This window comes from Phaseolus vulgaris, chromosome 10 (genome assembly GCF_051622355.1).
Source record: "Phaseolus vulgaris cultivar YP4 chromosome 10, ASM5162235v1, whole genome shotgun sequence".
NCBI lineage: Eukaryota > Viridiplantae > Streptophyta > Magnoliopsida > Fabales > Fabaceae > Phaseolus > Phaseolus vulgaris.
The window spans coordinates 34,447,160-34,460,387 of record NC_143507.1 but is presented as its reverse complement, the minus strand read 5'-3'; the positions used below and the strand labels follow the sequence as shown (position 1 = coordinate 34,460,387).

The following is a 13,228-nucleotide window of genomic DNA, read 5'->3' as shown; positions in this document are numbered from 1 at the left end:
ATTCTTTGTTATGTGATTATTTTATAACTGATAACAGTAATTGCTCACAACCAACTAATGTCAATGAAATTTGAACTGGCTCACAAAGTTTTTGAAGTTTAATGTTTTATAAACACTATAAAACTCCATTGTTGTTGGTTGATGTGTCACATTATGACCTGAATATGGTCATTATTTTGTTCATGAAGTAGGTCATAGTTCATATTTAAAATCACATGAAGTCTAATCTAGTGAGTTTTTATAAGCATATTACCAATAAATAGGCCTTCTTTTGCATTTTAAAGTTTCATAACAAGTCCATGTCAAACAATTTGTTGCATAACGTGACTGAACTAAATAAGAAATGTTTACAAAGTTTAAATACAAATTCAGGTAAATGACAGAACCATGGAGAAAGCTTTATAACAGCCATGGAGAAAACATTATGGTAAGAAAAGAAAGCAACAAATACACAGGTAATCTATCTATTATCATCAAAGCTTGAAGCTGCAAGGGTTCATTCATTAGTCTTACAATAAAAAGGAAAGAATCAAAGAGGCTTTGCACCACCACCATTCTCCTGTGCATTATTGACTGGAGTTGAAGAGCCACTCTTTCTGGAGCCACTATGCCCTGTGATTGTCCTTCCCATGAACTTCCCTGCCTTGCTCAATCCACTGGTAACTGCTCCAAAACCACTGCCAACTAGCCCTGCTCCAGCACCAATGCCACTGACAACACCAGTACCAACCAATCCAACACCAGTACCAACCAGTCCAACACCAGATCCTACCACTGATACTGCTCCGTCTAGTGCATCCATTGTGCTTCCTATCACTCCTGCTTCTTTCAGTTTCTTCCTTTCTTCTAGTATCTTTTTCTCTGCTTCTAGTGCAGCCAATTGTTCTTCCTTGTTAAACTGATAGTATAAAACCTGAAATTGAAACATGATTATGATTTTCAATCAACTAAGATAGCTACAAGTGACCAAATGGTTGTAAGATCTGAACATCTGAAGGGAAGAGAAAAAAAATTTAGATGTTCTTTTTCTTAGTTTTCATCTACATCTATGTATACCCCCCCGCAAAGCTCCATAATATTGTCACTGCCAAGTACAATAGAATATTACAAGTACCTTTACTGTCAAGGTTCCTCGATCCTTCTTATCTTTCACCTTCAATCTATCAAGTGATGGTAGCAGCCTCAACTCGATCTCCTTTTCAGTTTGTATTTCTAGATCATTAAGGGGTACCTGTACTATTCCCAATCGCTTATCTTGACCAATATCTTTATCAAGAACCTGTTTGAGGAGTCATGGACATCATTTGTGTTAATTTTCTTAAACAAATCGAGTCATAGAAACAGTTTATGTTAAGTTATAGGGAGAAAAACATTAGATTTCAAATCAAATAACCGCTACAACTCTGTAAAGATGGATAAAATCCTTAGGTTTCAACCAGGTTAAACAAAGATACACAACCTCTGTTAATATCAGAAATACGAGCAGGTAATTAACCAGATTTTCATCTTCATACATATTGAGCATATATGAAAATAATTGTTTCCAATTCTTCAGTAAGTAACTAGCATAATTTAAGGGCATATATTTAAGAAAACAAAAATGTCACAGCATATCCCTAAGAAAGGAGGCATATACTGCAGCATAAAAAGGAGATAAAGTACTGGTATGGTAAACCTCAAGAATGAGTGATTGGGTCTCCTTGTCTTCTGCAATCAACTCAAATCTCTCATTCCAAGTAGGATTCAAGTTGTTATCAACAACTTTGGTTTTATACTTGAACAATGGTCGAATATACACGACTACATAAGGATCTGACTTTCCAATCATTTCCATATTCTTCAAAGCAGTGGCTTTCACTACAGTCACTGAAAGTTTTCCCTGGGGTTTAAGCTCCAGATCACTGCAAGAAAAAAAGGTGCTGTTTATGTAGTGTGACTGTGAACATATTTGAGCACTAGCATTGAAATTGACATTCCCAGTTTATTTTCTTCAAAGGTGGGGTTTAGAAGAGGGTTATTTGCTTGAAAGAAGCACGAGAAACACCTGCTTACTCACAAGAAAGAATCTCATAACCGCAGATTTATTTCCTTAAGGCTATATTGTTGTTTTGTTCCTCACACAAATTTCAAAATAAAATGTAAAATTTTGTTAAAAGGATATAGCAACATACCTAGTCATTTTTTAATCTGCAATCAGAAAGAATAAATCTAAAAGCTAAAACTTCTTGACGATTCACATTTACCTGATATCAACAGGAATACCACCAACTTGAAACACAATCCTATGAGGCCATTGGAGCATATCAGTAACAATTGATTTCACAGTATCCTATAAAATGGTGGATAAATTGAGTTATAAATGCTACTTCAAAGAGCCCCAAGGGAAAGATGCAGTAGATTAAATAGATTACTCACATCAATCATATCTGAGATTCCAGGAATAGCTGTTAAACTTCCACCAACAGCTTTCAGGGTATAATCAATCCTTGGCTGTGGCTGATTGTATTTTAATGAAAAAGTCAGAATTCAGAGACTGAGAAAAAAAGTTTCGGGGGGATCATGTGGCAAGGCTGAGAAGAGTTTTCAAGAATCAATTAAAATACACATTTAGGCCAAAAATAAAACAGTTTTTGGTTATTAACACTAGGTCACCCCATTCACAATCTTTGAGAAGTGTATCATCCTAATATTGTTATCACTCTGGCAATTCACTTAAATTGATATTTAAATACATTTAACACGTTTGATATGAAGGGACACTTTGTCTACCATCATTTTTTCCTTTTCCTCTCCCTCCTCGTTGTAAAGATTACCTCAGCAAGTAGAGCTACAACACCAGCAGAAATGCAAGGGATCTCTTCAGCAAGTTGGAATATAACACGGATAATGGTGAAAACCTGTAGATCCTTCAACTGAAACCAAAGGCAATAAAAGTCTAATGTTGACAAATTGTACATGGAATGTGATGAAATTCAAGAAAAAATACACTGCCAACCTAAGTCTTACCTGAATAGGGATTGAAACAAGTGCAGCCTCAACAGCCAAAATAATACTAGGATCACCACCCCAACGGAAATCAATATCCATTATGATTTGACCTTTGGTAAGGCTCTGAACACGAATACCTGCATGGATGAAGAATTATGCATATACAGATTCTTAACATATTAAATGAGAGGAAAATTTGATAAAGGGAAAGAAACACATAATTTTAATCGGTTTTATTGAATGCTATGCACCTATGTCAACAGTAGAATAACATTTTCATCAATGCAACATTTTCAAATACTGTATTTAGACATTACTGTCCAAGGCTTATGTTGAGTATGAGAAAAAGGATTTCATTTATCCTTGAACCACATTAAACTGATTTCTTTTATTATCCATTTCATATAGTTTACCGAGAGTCAATTTGTTAAAGATAAAAAAGAGGTAATTCTGAGATAAAATAGTCTTAATATTTTTTCAAATTACAAAAACTAATTTATGTTGATTTCAAATCATATAATAATTTTTTTTACAACAGCTGATTCAAATAAGATTTTAATCATAGTTTCAGATTTTAACAAAATTTTAGATTCTTTTCACCTTTGCTAATTATTTTGAAAATATGAAACTCTTCGAAATCCCCTGTCGATTAAAGATATAGCCAAATTATGGTATGTAAGTGCATAGAAACCTTACCTTACAAACTCATTTTGTGAGGTTGAATTAGGCCTTAATTACTTTCTAAGATGGTATGGATGTAAACCTCACTTTACAAACTCATTTTGTGAGGTTGACTTAGGCCTTAATCACTTTCTAAGATGGTATTAGAGTCAATCATAGCAAGGTTCATTAGGCCTATCGTGTCACTCACTATTAGGTCACTATCAGATCATCCATAAATTTCTAGTCCCACATTCAAGATGTTCAATCCATGACAAGATGAGGTGTGTTAAAGATTTGTAATCAACTAAAGATATGGTTAAATTGTAGTATAAAAATTGATGTAAACTTTACCATACAAATCGATTTTGTGAAGTTGAGTTATGCCTAAGCCATTTTCTAAGGGTAACAAATACATTCTAAACTATGAAAAATAATTCTTTAGAAAAAAAAAACATAAGATAAAGACCACTGATTCAACTCAGATTATCTAGGATTTCATGATCAATTTAGTGCACATTTAATTTCATGTTGGATTCTCTAGTTGAGCTAACATGATTTTAAATAGATGTTCATATGTTTGGTTCCACCTTATAAGTCCATAGAGGAATAATAGATAAAGCCCCTAATATATAACTATATAAGTATTTGAAAATGTTGCATGAAAAAATAAATAAGTAAAAAAGATAAGGTTTATTACATTAAGACAATAACATAAGTCTAACAAATCTCAATAAGATGTATCACATTGTTCATTCAATTTTACTAATATTATTGTTTATCATTCAATTTATGCTCCGAAAAAATTACACGCACACATTTATATATATGGCCAGCCCCTAAAAGAAAGCAACACCCACAAGATATGTATATATAATATATGAATAAAGATTTTAGACAACTTTATTTCCTAAAACTCTTCCATTTTCTTTTTCTTTCTATTTATCTCTCTCATCACATCTCCTAATACATCTCACATCAGCATATTTCAATATATTTGACTCTATCATGTTACTGGATTATAAGCAATTGCATTTATTTTAAGGTATGATCTTTATCGAGAGTCCTTCACAAACACCTTGAGCAAAATTCAGCTTTTGCACTTGAATGATATACCCTATCCTGTTTTATGCTTCTCTAGGTTACCAAACAGTCTCCTAGAAACATAAAGTACTCAAAGGTAGATTTTCTATTAGCAAATGAACCTGCATAGTCTGCATTGGTATATATCTTCATGGTCAAAGTGTCTTTTTTCTTAAACAGTAGCCTTTTTGTGTTGGATAAAAAAGTCTACAATTTTTGCTAGTAACTTCTAGAATAAAAAACATCCAAACATAGATTATATCACTTAAAATCAATTTCATTCAAAAACAATTTTGTCAATGCTCACCCAAAACACACATAAATTATTGATCCAACTGGTAATTGAATAAATTACTTGTTTCCCCGAATTTAGAATGATAAATTGGAGCAGTATATGTTATAGATAATATTTAACTAGTTAAAAACACCCTGGTTTCCTCCCTCTAAATAGCTTGCAAATTGGCTTCCATCATCCTGACTTCTCATCCATCAATCCCCCAGTAGGAAGCAAGAAACCAGATGCAGAGTGTCAGTATAACTATTTACAAGTTGAAAAAAGTCAGTTTTCATAAAAAAAATTCACTAGCTCCAAAAGTTTTGGACGTGGACTGATCTAACAAGATTTTTGCTTTCAAATTATGGATTTAAATATATGAGAGCATTTTTCTTTTATCTTATAGAATCAAAAGAATTCAAACAAGATATTCTTTTCCCTATAATTATTATATTTTGATAGGAGAATATACTAATCAGTGGACAGAACCCAATCCCACAAAAATATAAATCCTAAACCCAAAGGAAAACGAGAACCTATGAAATATAGCTATAATCTTCTAACCAAATTGTCATGAAGCAAAAGTTCCAAAAGCTGAAGCAGTTAAGTGCAGCCAATAGTAATTAGTAAATTTACTAGAGAAAGAATGTGCCGAGGAATTACTATTGGTTGCTACCTTCAATTTTTGGGGCCACATTTCCAAGTGAGAGTTTGCTGAACTTCAATGAAGAAATTCCAGTAGGTCTGTACTCTTCTAGCAGTGGTTCGACAGATTCTTTGATCACCAAAGTTGCGGCCTATAGGCAAACAAAACCCATCAATAGCAAATCATGTATTCAAGCAAAGAAGGAATACACCTCCAGATACTTGCAAGGAAATTTAAAGCAAAAGAAAGAGAAGGGGTTGTGCCTAAGCATAGCATGGTGCATATTGAACAGCACACAACTACATACAACTTTTCATAGAACTATTAAAAAAAAAGAGGAATAGATTACATAAAATGAGAATATTTGTTGGAAATCTTAATATTTGGATTTGTACCTACATCAACCCTAAAGATTAAGTCAATAGCAGATAACTTCACTTATATATTCTATTTTGATCATATATCTAGTCAATGTAATATCTCCAAAGGAGTTGCAAGGAGTGGGTTGAGAGAAGTTTGTCTTTGTCCTTATCTGACACAAATCTCTTCTAGTTAATTTAACATAATATATTAATCTTAATATCACGTATAGTGAAATAGTACAAAAGAAGAACAATCTTAAATTAAGGTATATTTATAATATATTATAAAATAAATAATATCTTTTTAAATATAACATCATGTTTAACAAAATATTATCTATTAAATAACAAGTTTATTATTAATACGTAATTGTTTTAAACAAATTTACTTTTCAAAAGCATAACCTGAACCCGTCCAAATCAACCTTGGGTTGGGCTGGGTTAATGGGTCAAAATGAGTCATACTCATTCCAACACACCCTTCCTCGTGTTGAGGATTGAATATCTCAAGTGTAAAGTTGGTGAGACCAAACATCTTTGGATGGTCAAATACTGAGTGACTCAATAGACTTAACAACAATTGCTAAGATAAACTATAATATCATCTTAAATTTCTTCAATCCTAAGAGTTTGCTCAAAGATAGTTACCCTGCTTATATATTATACTTGATATGGTATCTCCAATAAGACATTAGAACTATATATATAAGACATTGGATCTTATTTCAACCTATCTAGTGGGTTCTACATTGGATAGGATTGACCCACCAAAATTTGAAACCAAAAAAATGTTATAAAAAACGAATGATTCATAAGTTGGCATACCAAATAATAAAATAAACAAAAGATGTAATGCCAAAGTCACCAGAATGTTAACCTAGTAAATTGTCAATCATTATGACTTGAATAAGTATAAAACAATAAAATAACATTAAACCCTAATACTTCATTAAACATTATGTTTAAAATAATATTTACTAAAACAAAATATAACAAACACACTACATTTCATACTTGATTATTTATACCACTTAATAACTTCCAATAAAATATGAAATAAACCAATCCAACCACTAAGTTGAAAGTTCTTACAAAGTAGATAAACATAACTACTACTTCATCACACTAATTTATTTTGACATATAATATGCTATTAAAAGTATAAATAAATGTTATTGCCAGATAACAAATTAACAATTGTCCAATTTATGTGAAAATTAATACAGTATACATAATTAGAAAGATAATATCAAATGATTCAATGATTGAACTTATCATTGGAACACAATTTTTCTTGCATTGCTATTGCTAATAAGAGAGTCATAAACGCGTGATGATTACTTAAGGAAAAAATTTCTTTCAAACTGGAGTATTAAAAACAATATAGTTCAATACCAGAATTTAGAAAGAATTTAAGCTTAACATCACCAAGTCAATTTGTAAGGTAATGATTGACCAAACTTGATAAGCTCTATTTAAACCATAACTCTAGTATCATGAAATTAAACACCACTCTTGAGCCTATAATCAAAGCAGTCCCAAATGGGATCACAATTACAGATATTTTCCAACACTCCCTTCACACCCTGGATTACTGACTTGAAGTATGAAGCAATGTGAGTGGTTCAACAATGGAGATCTAGGATAAACTCTAATAACATTACAGAATTTAGATTTAATATCTAACTCAACCCTTATAAAGTAAGGACAGCCCAGACTTGATAGGCTTTAAATGTGAGACTAAACATCACCCTAGAGACTGCAAATAAAACAGTACCAAAGAGACAGTTACTAAGGTGGGCCACGAGTAACCACAATTAAGATGACTTCAGAACAATAAAAAATCTAATTTTGATTTCAAACAAAGTATAAATAAAATGTATTCTACAAAATAACAATCCCAACTAGAAATTTTGGGAGCTTTTAAGTTCAAACATATAAAACAAATCTTGTAAAAAGTCAATGAATGACACTGCTCAAATCGTTGCAAATCATTATACAAATACATCAGAGTGTGCAAGCATACTCACTTCTGCCACAAATGGCCAAAGTTTATTCAGTTTCTTGTTTAGCCATTTCACCTGCAAAAGCCCATGCAAGGAAAGGTCATACACCCTACACAAATATATTAGAATAATAAGTGCACTATATAAAATTATTTCAAATCCACCTGTTCATATACAGGAAATGATATCCACTCAGGCAAATTGTCACCACAAATTTTCTTTAAATCATCTCTGTTAAGGGATGCAAGGAGTTTAACGTCAGCTGCCTGCAAAGCAAATAAATAATGAACATTAATAGTGTGCTTGGATATGGAATTTTAAGAGGGTAATTCAATTTTATAGATAATTCGAAATGCTTTATATGTTGCTAGGGTAAGAAATTTTAAAAGAAATTGAAATTCTAGAATTTTATGAGCATAATTAGATTACTCAAAATTAAAGAATTTCAAATTTCACCTAAAAAGTAAAAATTTGAAATTCTTCATATTTTCAAATTCATGTGTCTCCTCTTTGTATTTTCTCCTCCACCCAATTTTGTTTAGAGCATCATCGACTTGACTAAAAACAAGACATTATCGGGATAACTTCTTTTCGGTTAACATTGACTAGAATTTTTCTATTGATGCTAATATGAGTTTTTGTTTTTATCTCAATTGTTGGGATTGATGTCGTTGCTAAGGTTTTCTCGGCAAATGTCAAGGAGGCTACTTTTTGGCATCTGTGAACTAAATTTTTTATACTGACATCTGTCGTGGTTATTATTTTTTAATTGATGTCTGCAATAATTTTTTTTCTCATTGACACCAATATTAGTCTTTGTCAATAGTTTATCAACTGGGAAAAGTTTCGGCCAACATTAACTAGGATTATTTTTGCCAATGTCAATTGAGGAAATCTTTTAGCCTAACACTGATCGAAAAGTGGACAAAAGAACCTCTAACCAACTACGTTGTAAAAGTAATTCCAATCGTTGTCAACCTAAATAATTGTGGTCAACGATAACTGAAAACACTCTTGACTAACTTTAACCAAGAAAGAGCTCCGTTAGTATCAGTTGAACAAATTTTGACAAAAAAAATAATATTAACCAATATCAACTAAAAGATATTATCAATATTAATATTTTTGAATTATTAACAATTTTTTGGTATTTAAATAATTTTTTGCATTTAGTAGTAATTGAAATATTTAATCTAAACGACAAAAATTTGAATTGACATATCCTAACAAAATAGTTGAAAAATTGTACAATGTGAAATGAGAAAAATTCAAATTTAATGTATTTGAATGTCTTAGATATTTTAAAATTCTCTATCCAAATGCAAGGTAAGACTAGAAAAATAAATGTTAAAACAGGATATTTGTTTAAACAGAAAATGTGAACAGCTTAGAACACAATTTCAATTCTCTCCTTTCTATTTATTTCTCATTCCTACATACGTTTCAAAACTTATGGGATCTATTCAGACCAGAACATTTCAAGTCATTTTGGTTCTTTGATTTAATTTATTGATTGATAAATTTTCTGTTGAAATTTAGTTAAAAAAATTTAAGGCTGAGATTTAGAATCAGAACTACACATGGCAATTTGTCATCAGATCAGATGACTTACACTGTTCATGCATCCTAATTCAACTCCTTTATAAATATCCAAAAAGGGGAACACTATTTCCCCTCATCTCATTTCTTTCCACTATCTCATTCCATTTACTCACAAAAATGTTAACACATTGAAATCTGTATCCCTTCCCAACTATATCATTTGTCATTTTTATCATTGTAATTTTTAATCAATCTTATGTGACAGAATTTTCAAGCAATCACCCTTAAATTTTGAGCAATCACATTCATGAGATCTCACCATCGTGTTAAATTTCCACAACTTTTTAATAGAAAAAAATTACTTTATTAGAAAGCATAGAAGAATACAACTAGGGAGAGCGAAATACTGCAAACAACATATCTGAAGATTCAGGAATGCAGCAAAGGTGCAGTTCATACATTTCAATGCAAGCTATCACTAGAAACAACCATGAGAAACACCAAAAGGAGGCCACAACATAATCCTATCTCATCATAGCAAGTTCAAGGGCAAAGAAACACCCGTAAAAGTTTAAGAATGTTGCAATAAACAGCACACGGTTGCAAAATCCATAAAGATTGTTTCAAAGGAAAGTGGCTATAGATAAACAGCACACTGCTGTACGTTGTATAAACAGCATTAGTGTTTTTAGCTTCCTTCATTTTCACCGTAACCTTTATTCTGAACCACCAAAAAATGCTCCAAACCAAAGTTGTAAAACAGATTCACATAATGCTTATCTAGAAAGAAAGATTGTTTGTTTCAATGGAACATGGCTAATTTACAACTCAAGGAAAGATTGATACGGTTTCTAAACTGTTTCTGCACAAGTACAAATATCAGGAGAAAGGGCCACATGAGGCCTCTGAATATGGAACATGTTGTTAGTATTAATCTTGTTAAGTAATATTATCTGGCAAAAGACCTAACCTATTTTGAGGGAGATTTGGACTTCAAATGGACTTGCCAAAATTGGGAACATTGATTCCTAGGCATGGAGTTAGGAAATAGAAAATAGGATCTAGAAGAAAATCTGCCTGAACAATGCAAAGTCCAAACTGTCTTATCTTATGAATAAGCAAAAAATAGATTTGAGTTGAGAAGGAATAAGAGGCTGTACTTCACTGACTTCTCTATTATAAAAGTCCAAACAGGGTACAGAAAATAAAACTAAGATGAGACAGTAGCTAAAGGAGGCTCTAACTAATGTAAGGTCTATTCAGTAAGTGTTACATCATCTTGACTTGTTCACTTCTCAAGTCCGTATGAAAAATCAAATCAGAGAACAGAAAAATGAGAGTTTGTCAAATGTGGAGGGTCATAATGATGACGTGCATTACAGGTAGGACATGCAACCTAAAATTCAGAGGACAGTAAAACTCTACTTCATGCAGGAGGTAGAAAAAAAAAATAGAATTCACAAGTTTAAAATCCACAAATCTCGTTTGTTTGCTCTAATGTTGCAATAGAGCTTTATTGTAACATTTTCAATATAAAGGGACATTTGAGTATTTTAATCACAACCCATAAAGCTAATGATAGTGTAAAATCTTAATTATTGTCTCTAACGGTTATTAACATAATTAGTGTAAAACACAGGTTATTATTTTGACGTCTTAATTTCCACATCAGTTGTGGAAGTCAGTGGAAGATTTATTTAACTACCCAAAAGAAAAACCAGTAGTATTATTACTCATAAGGTTTTTGCTTCTGCTTTTTACTGAACAGAAATTTCAGTAAATTGTTGAAGCATCTCGTTAAGGTTCTTTGACCAAACCAATTGCAAACTTCTTTTGAGAAATAATCTTTCATCTTCTAAAGTTTACTATTCATCAATCAAACTCAGTATCGTTTCCCTATGATCCATGTTCACATTGATTACTTACACCACTCCCATATGATAATCTTGATTAAAACCTACCAGTGATTATGGATACTCCCATGAACCCAATAATGTTCACCCAAATTTTATTCTCTATTCATCAACATTTTTCCCTATTAATTACAAAATTGAAAAATTCCCCCACCGTGATGTTCTCTATTCATCAACATTTTTTCCCAACACTGCCTAGTTCATAAAATCCTCACCATCTCTCAAACATGAATCAAGAAAGCAAAAGTCAAAGCATGAATGAACTGAAAACAAAAACCATCATCGCACATACCTTTGCAACTCTTTTGGCGCTTCGGTACCTCATCATGCGCGCCCATCCAGCCATCAATGCGATGCCGAACACCACCCCCATGAAAATCCCAGAAAACAAACCCATTTTCCCAGATGCCAAACACCACCTTTCCCCTTCCAACACAAAAACATAAACCCAAAAGTCAAACCAGAGACACCCACATGAGAAAAAGGCACAAACCCAACCCTCGAAACCGCAAAACAAAATCCAAGTCAAGCCAAAAACAAAACTTTCAATGAAATTCGAGTAAAACAGCCCAAAGGGTCTCACTCTAGAGGATGAACGCCAATTGGAATAAGATTCTGCAGAGAGACCAAAAGTTGGAAGCAAAAGAAAACCCCAAAGTGTTGATTTTTGTGGTAACGGTAGGAGGTGTGGACAGGGATTCCTTCCAGTGTCGTGTGAGTGAGCTTTCAAAGCTGTGAATAATGCAAACCTTCTCGTTTCTAACGTTACTTTCAGTGCTGTGGGTTCATCTTCTCTCCCTCCACAAGATTATAAAAAAGCATTAAAAGCACAGTAGCTAACTTGTAGGGTCTTCACATCTTCAACATTGTTGACATTTCTAAATTTATTTATTTATAGTTTCCCTTCCCTTTCTGTAATTTTATTCAACACCTTTTTTCACATACCTCTTCTAAAATTATTTTCATTCATTAAAGTTTTTAAAAAATTTAAGAGTAAGGTTTACTAAATAAAAAGTTAAATGACACAGATTTATTACAAGTTTGATGCTAAAATTGTTTCACACTATCAACCACATGTATGTATAATTATAATAAAAATGCTACCAACACTTTTTTTTATTATATTTACTAAAAATTACAAATTTTGGTGAATCACCCCTTTGATTTAGGAAACTAATAAATTTTAATTTATAAGATACTAGTATTTTTTTTCTTATTAAGTCAACACATTTACTTATATAATGATTTGTGACCATGTGAGAGTGCAAAAGTTATTTTCCCATTTATAATTTTCAATAAATTTTAACTTTTTATAGATAATTATAATAAAATTTATTGTGATATAAGGTAATTGAGAAAAATAGATGTTTGGGGTGTTGACCATTTGGACCATTTGGTTATGGAAAGAAAAATCTAACCAAAGTGAAAAATGGAAGGTGTTATTGCCAGTGCTTTGATGACACTTGGAATTTGTCTCTTTCTTGCTACTCCCACAATGTCCTTGTCTTATCATATCCACGAGCCAAACCAATTTTTTGGGGAAAATCATGTGTTACCTTCACTTTTCAGACCAAGTTGTTTTGTGAGTAGGGTTTTGGGGACCTAAATTTGCCTTTACCATTCAATATCCTTTGTCTGTGGAACCACTTATTTTCATTTTCTACAACACTTTTAAATGCACCTTTTTTCTGGTTTTATTATACCTCGTAAACTCACAATCCATTTTTTTAACTCCAAATTAGAAGTAGTTCCTT

General features: G+C 32.1%; 1 protein-coding gene across 1 annotated transcript; it reads right to left on the bottom strand.

The window, feature by feature from the left end:
- Positions 1 to 302: 302 nt before the first annotated feature.
- Positions 303 to 12,403, bottom strand: LOC137812618 (calcium-dependent lipid-binding protein). The gene is made up of 12 exons (XM_068614740.2): positions 12,058 to 12,403; positions 11,767 to 11,900; positions 8,184 to 8,285; positions 8,044 to 8,094; positions 5,682 to 5,802; positions 3,007 to 3,125; positions 2,814 to 2,912; positions 2,416 to 2,496; positions 2,244 to 2,329; positions 1,676 to 1,901; positions 1,115 to 1,279; positions 303 to 913 (listed from the first exon to the last, which is right to left on the bottom strand). The coding sequence occupies exons 2-12, from the start codon at positions 11,869 to 11,871 to the stop codon at positions 530 to 532; spliced, it is 1,539 nt and encodes a 512-aa protein (XP_068470841.1). The 5' UTR covers positions 11,872 to 11,900; positions 12,058 to 12,403; the 3' UTR covers positions 303 to 529.
- Between the last annotated feature and the right edge of the window lie 825 nt (positions 12,404 to 13,228).

Excerpts from the sequence above, each read along its gene's own strand:
- LOC137812618 (XM_068614740.2), bottom strand. The coding sequence starts at position 11,871 with ATGGGTTTGTTTTCTGGGATTTTCATGGGGGTGGTGTTCGGCATCGCA. Across the intron at positions 3,126-5,681 it reads TGTGGCCCCAAAAATTGAAG|GTATTCGTGTTCAGAGCCTT; the intron begins GTAGCAACCAAT and ends TCATCCATGCAG. Across the intron at positions 1,902-2,243 it reads GGTATTCCTGTTGATATCAG|TGATCTGGAGCTTAAACCCC; the intron begins GTAAATGTGAAT and ends TTTTTCTTGCAG.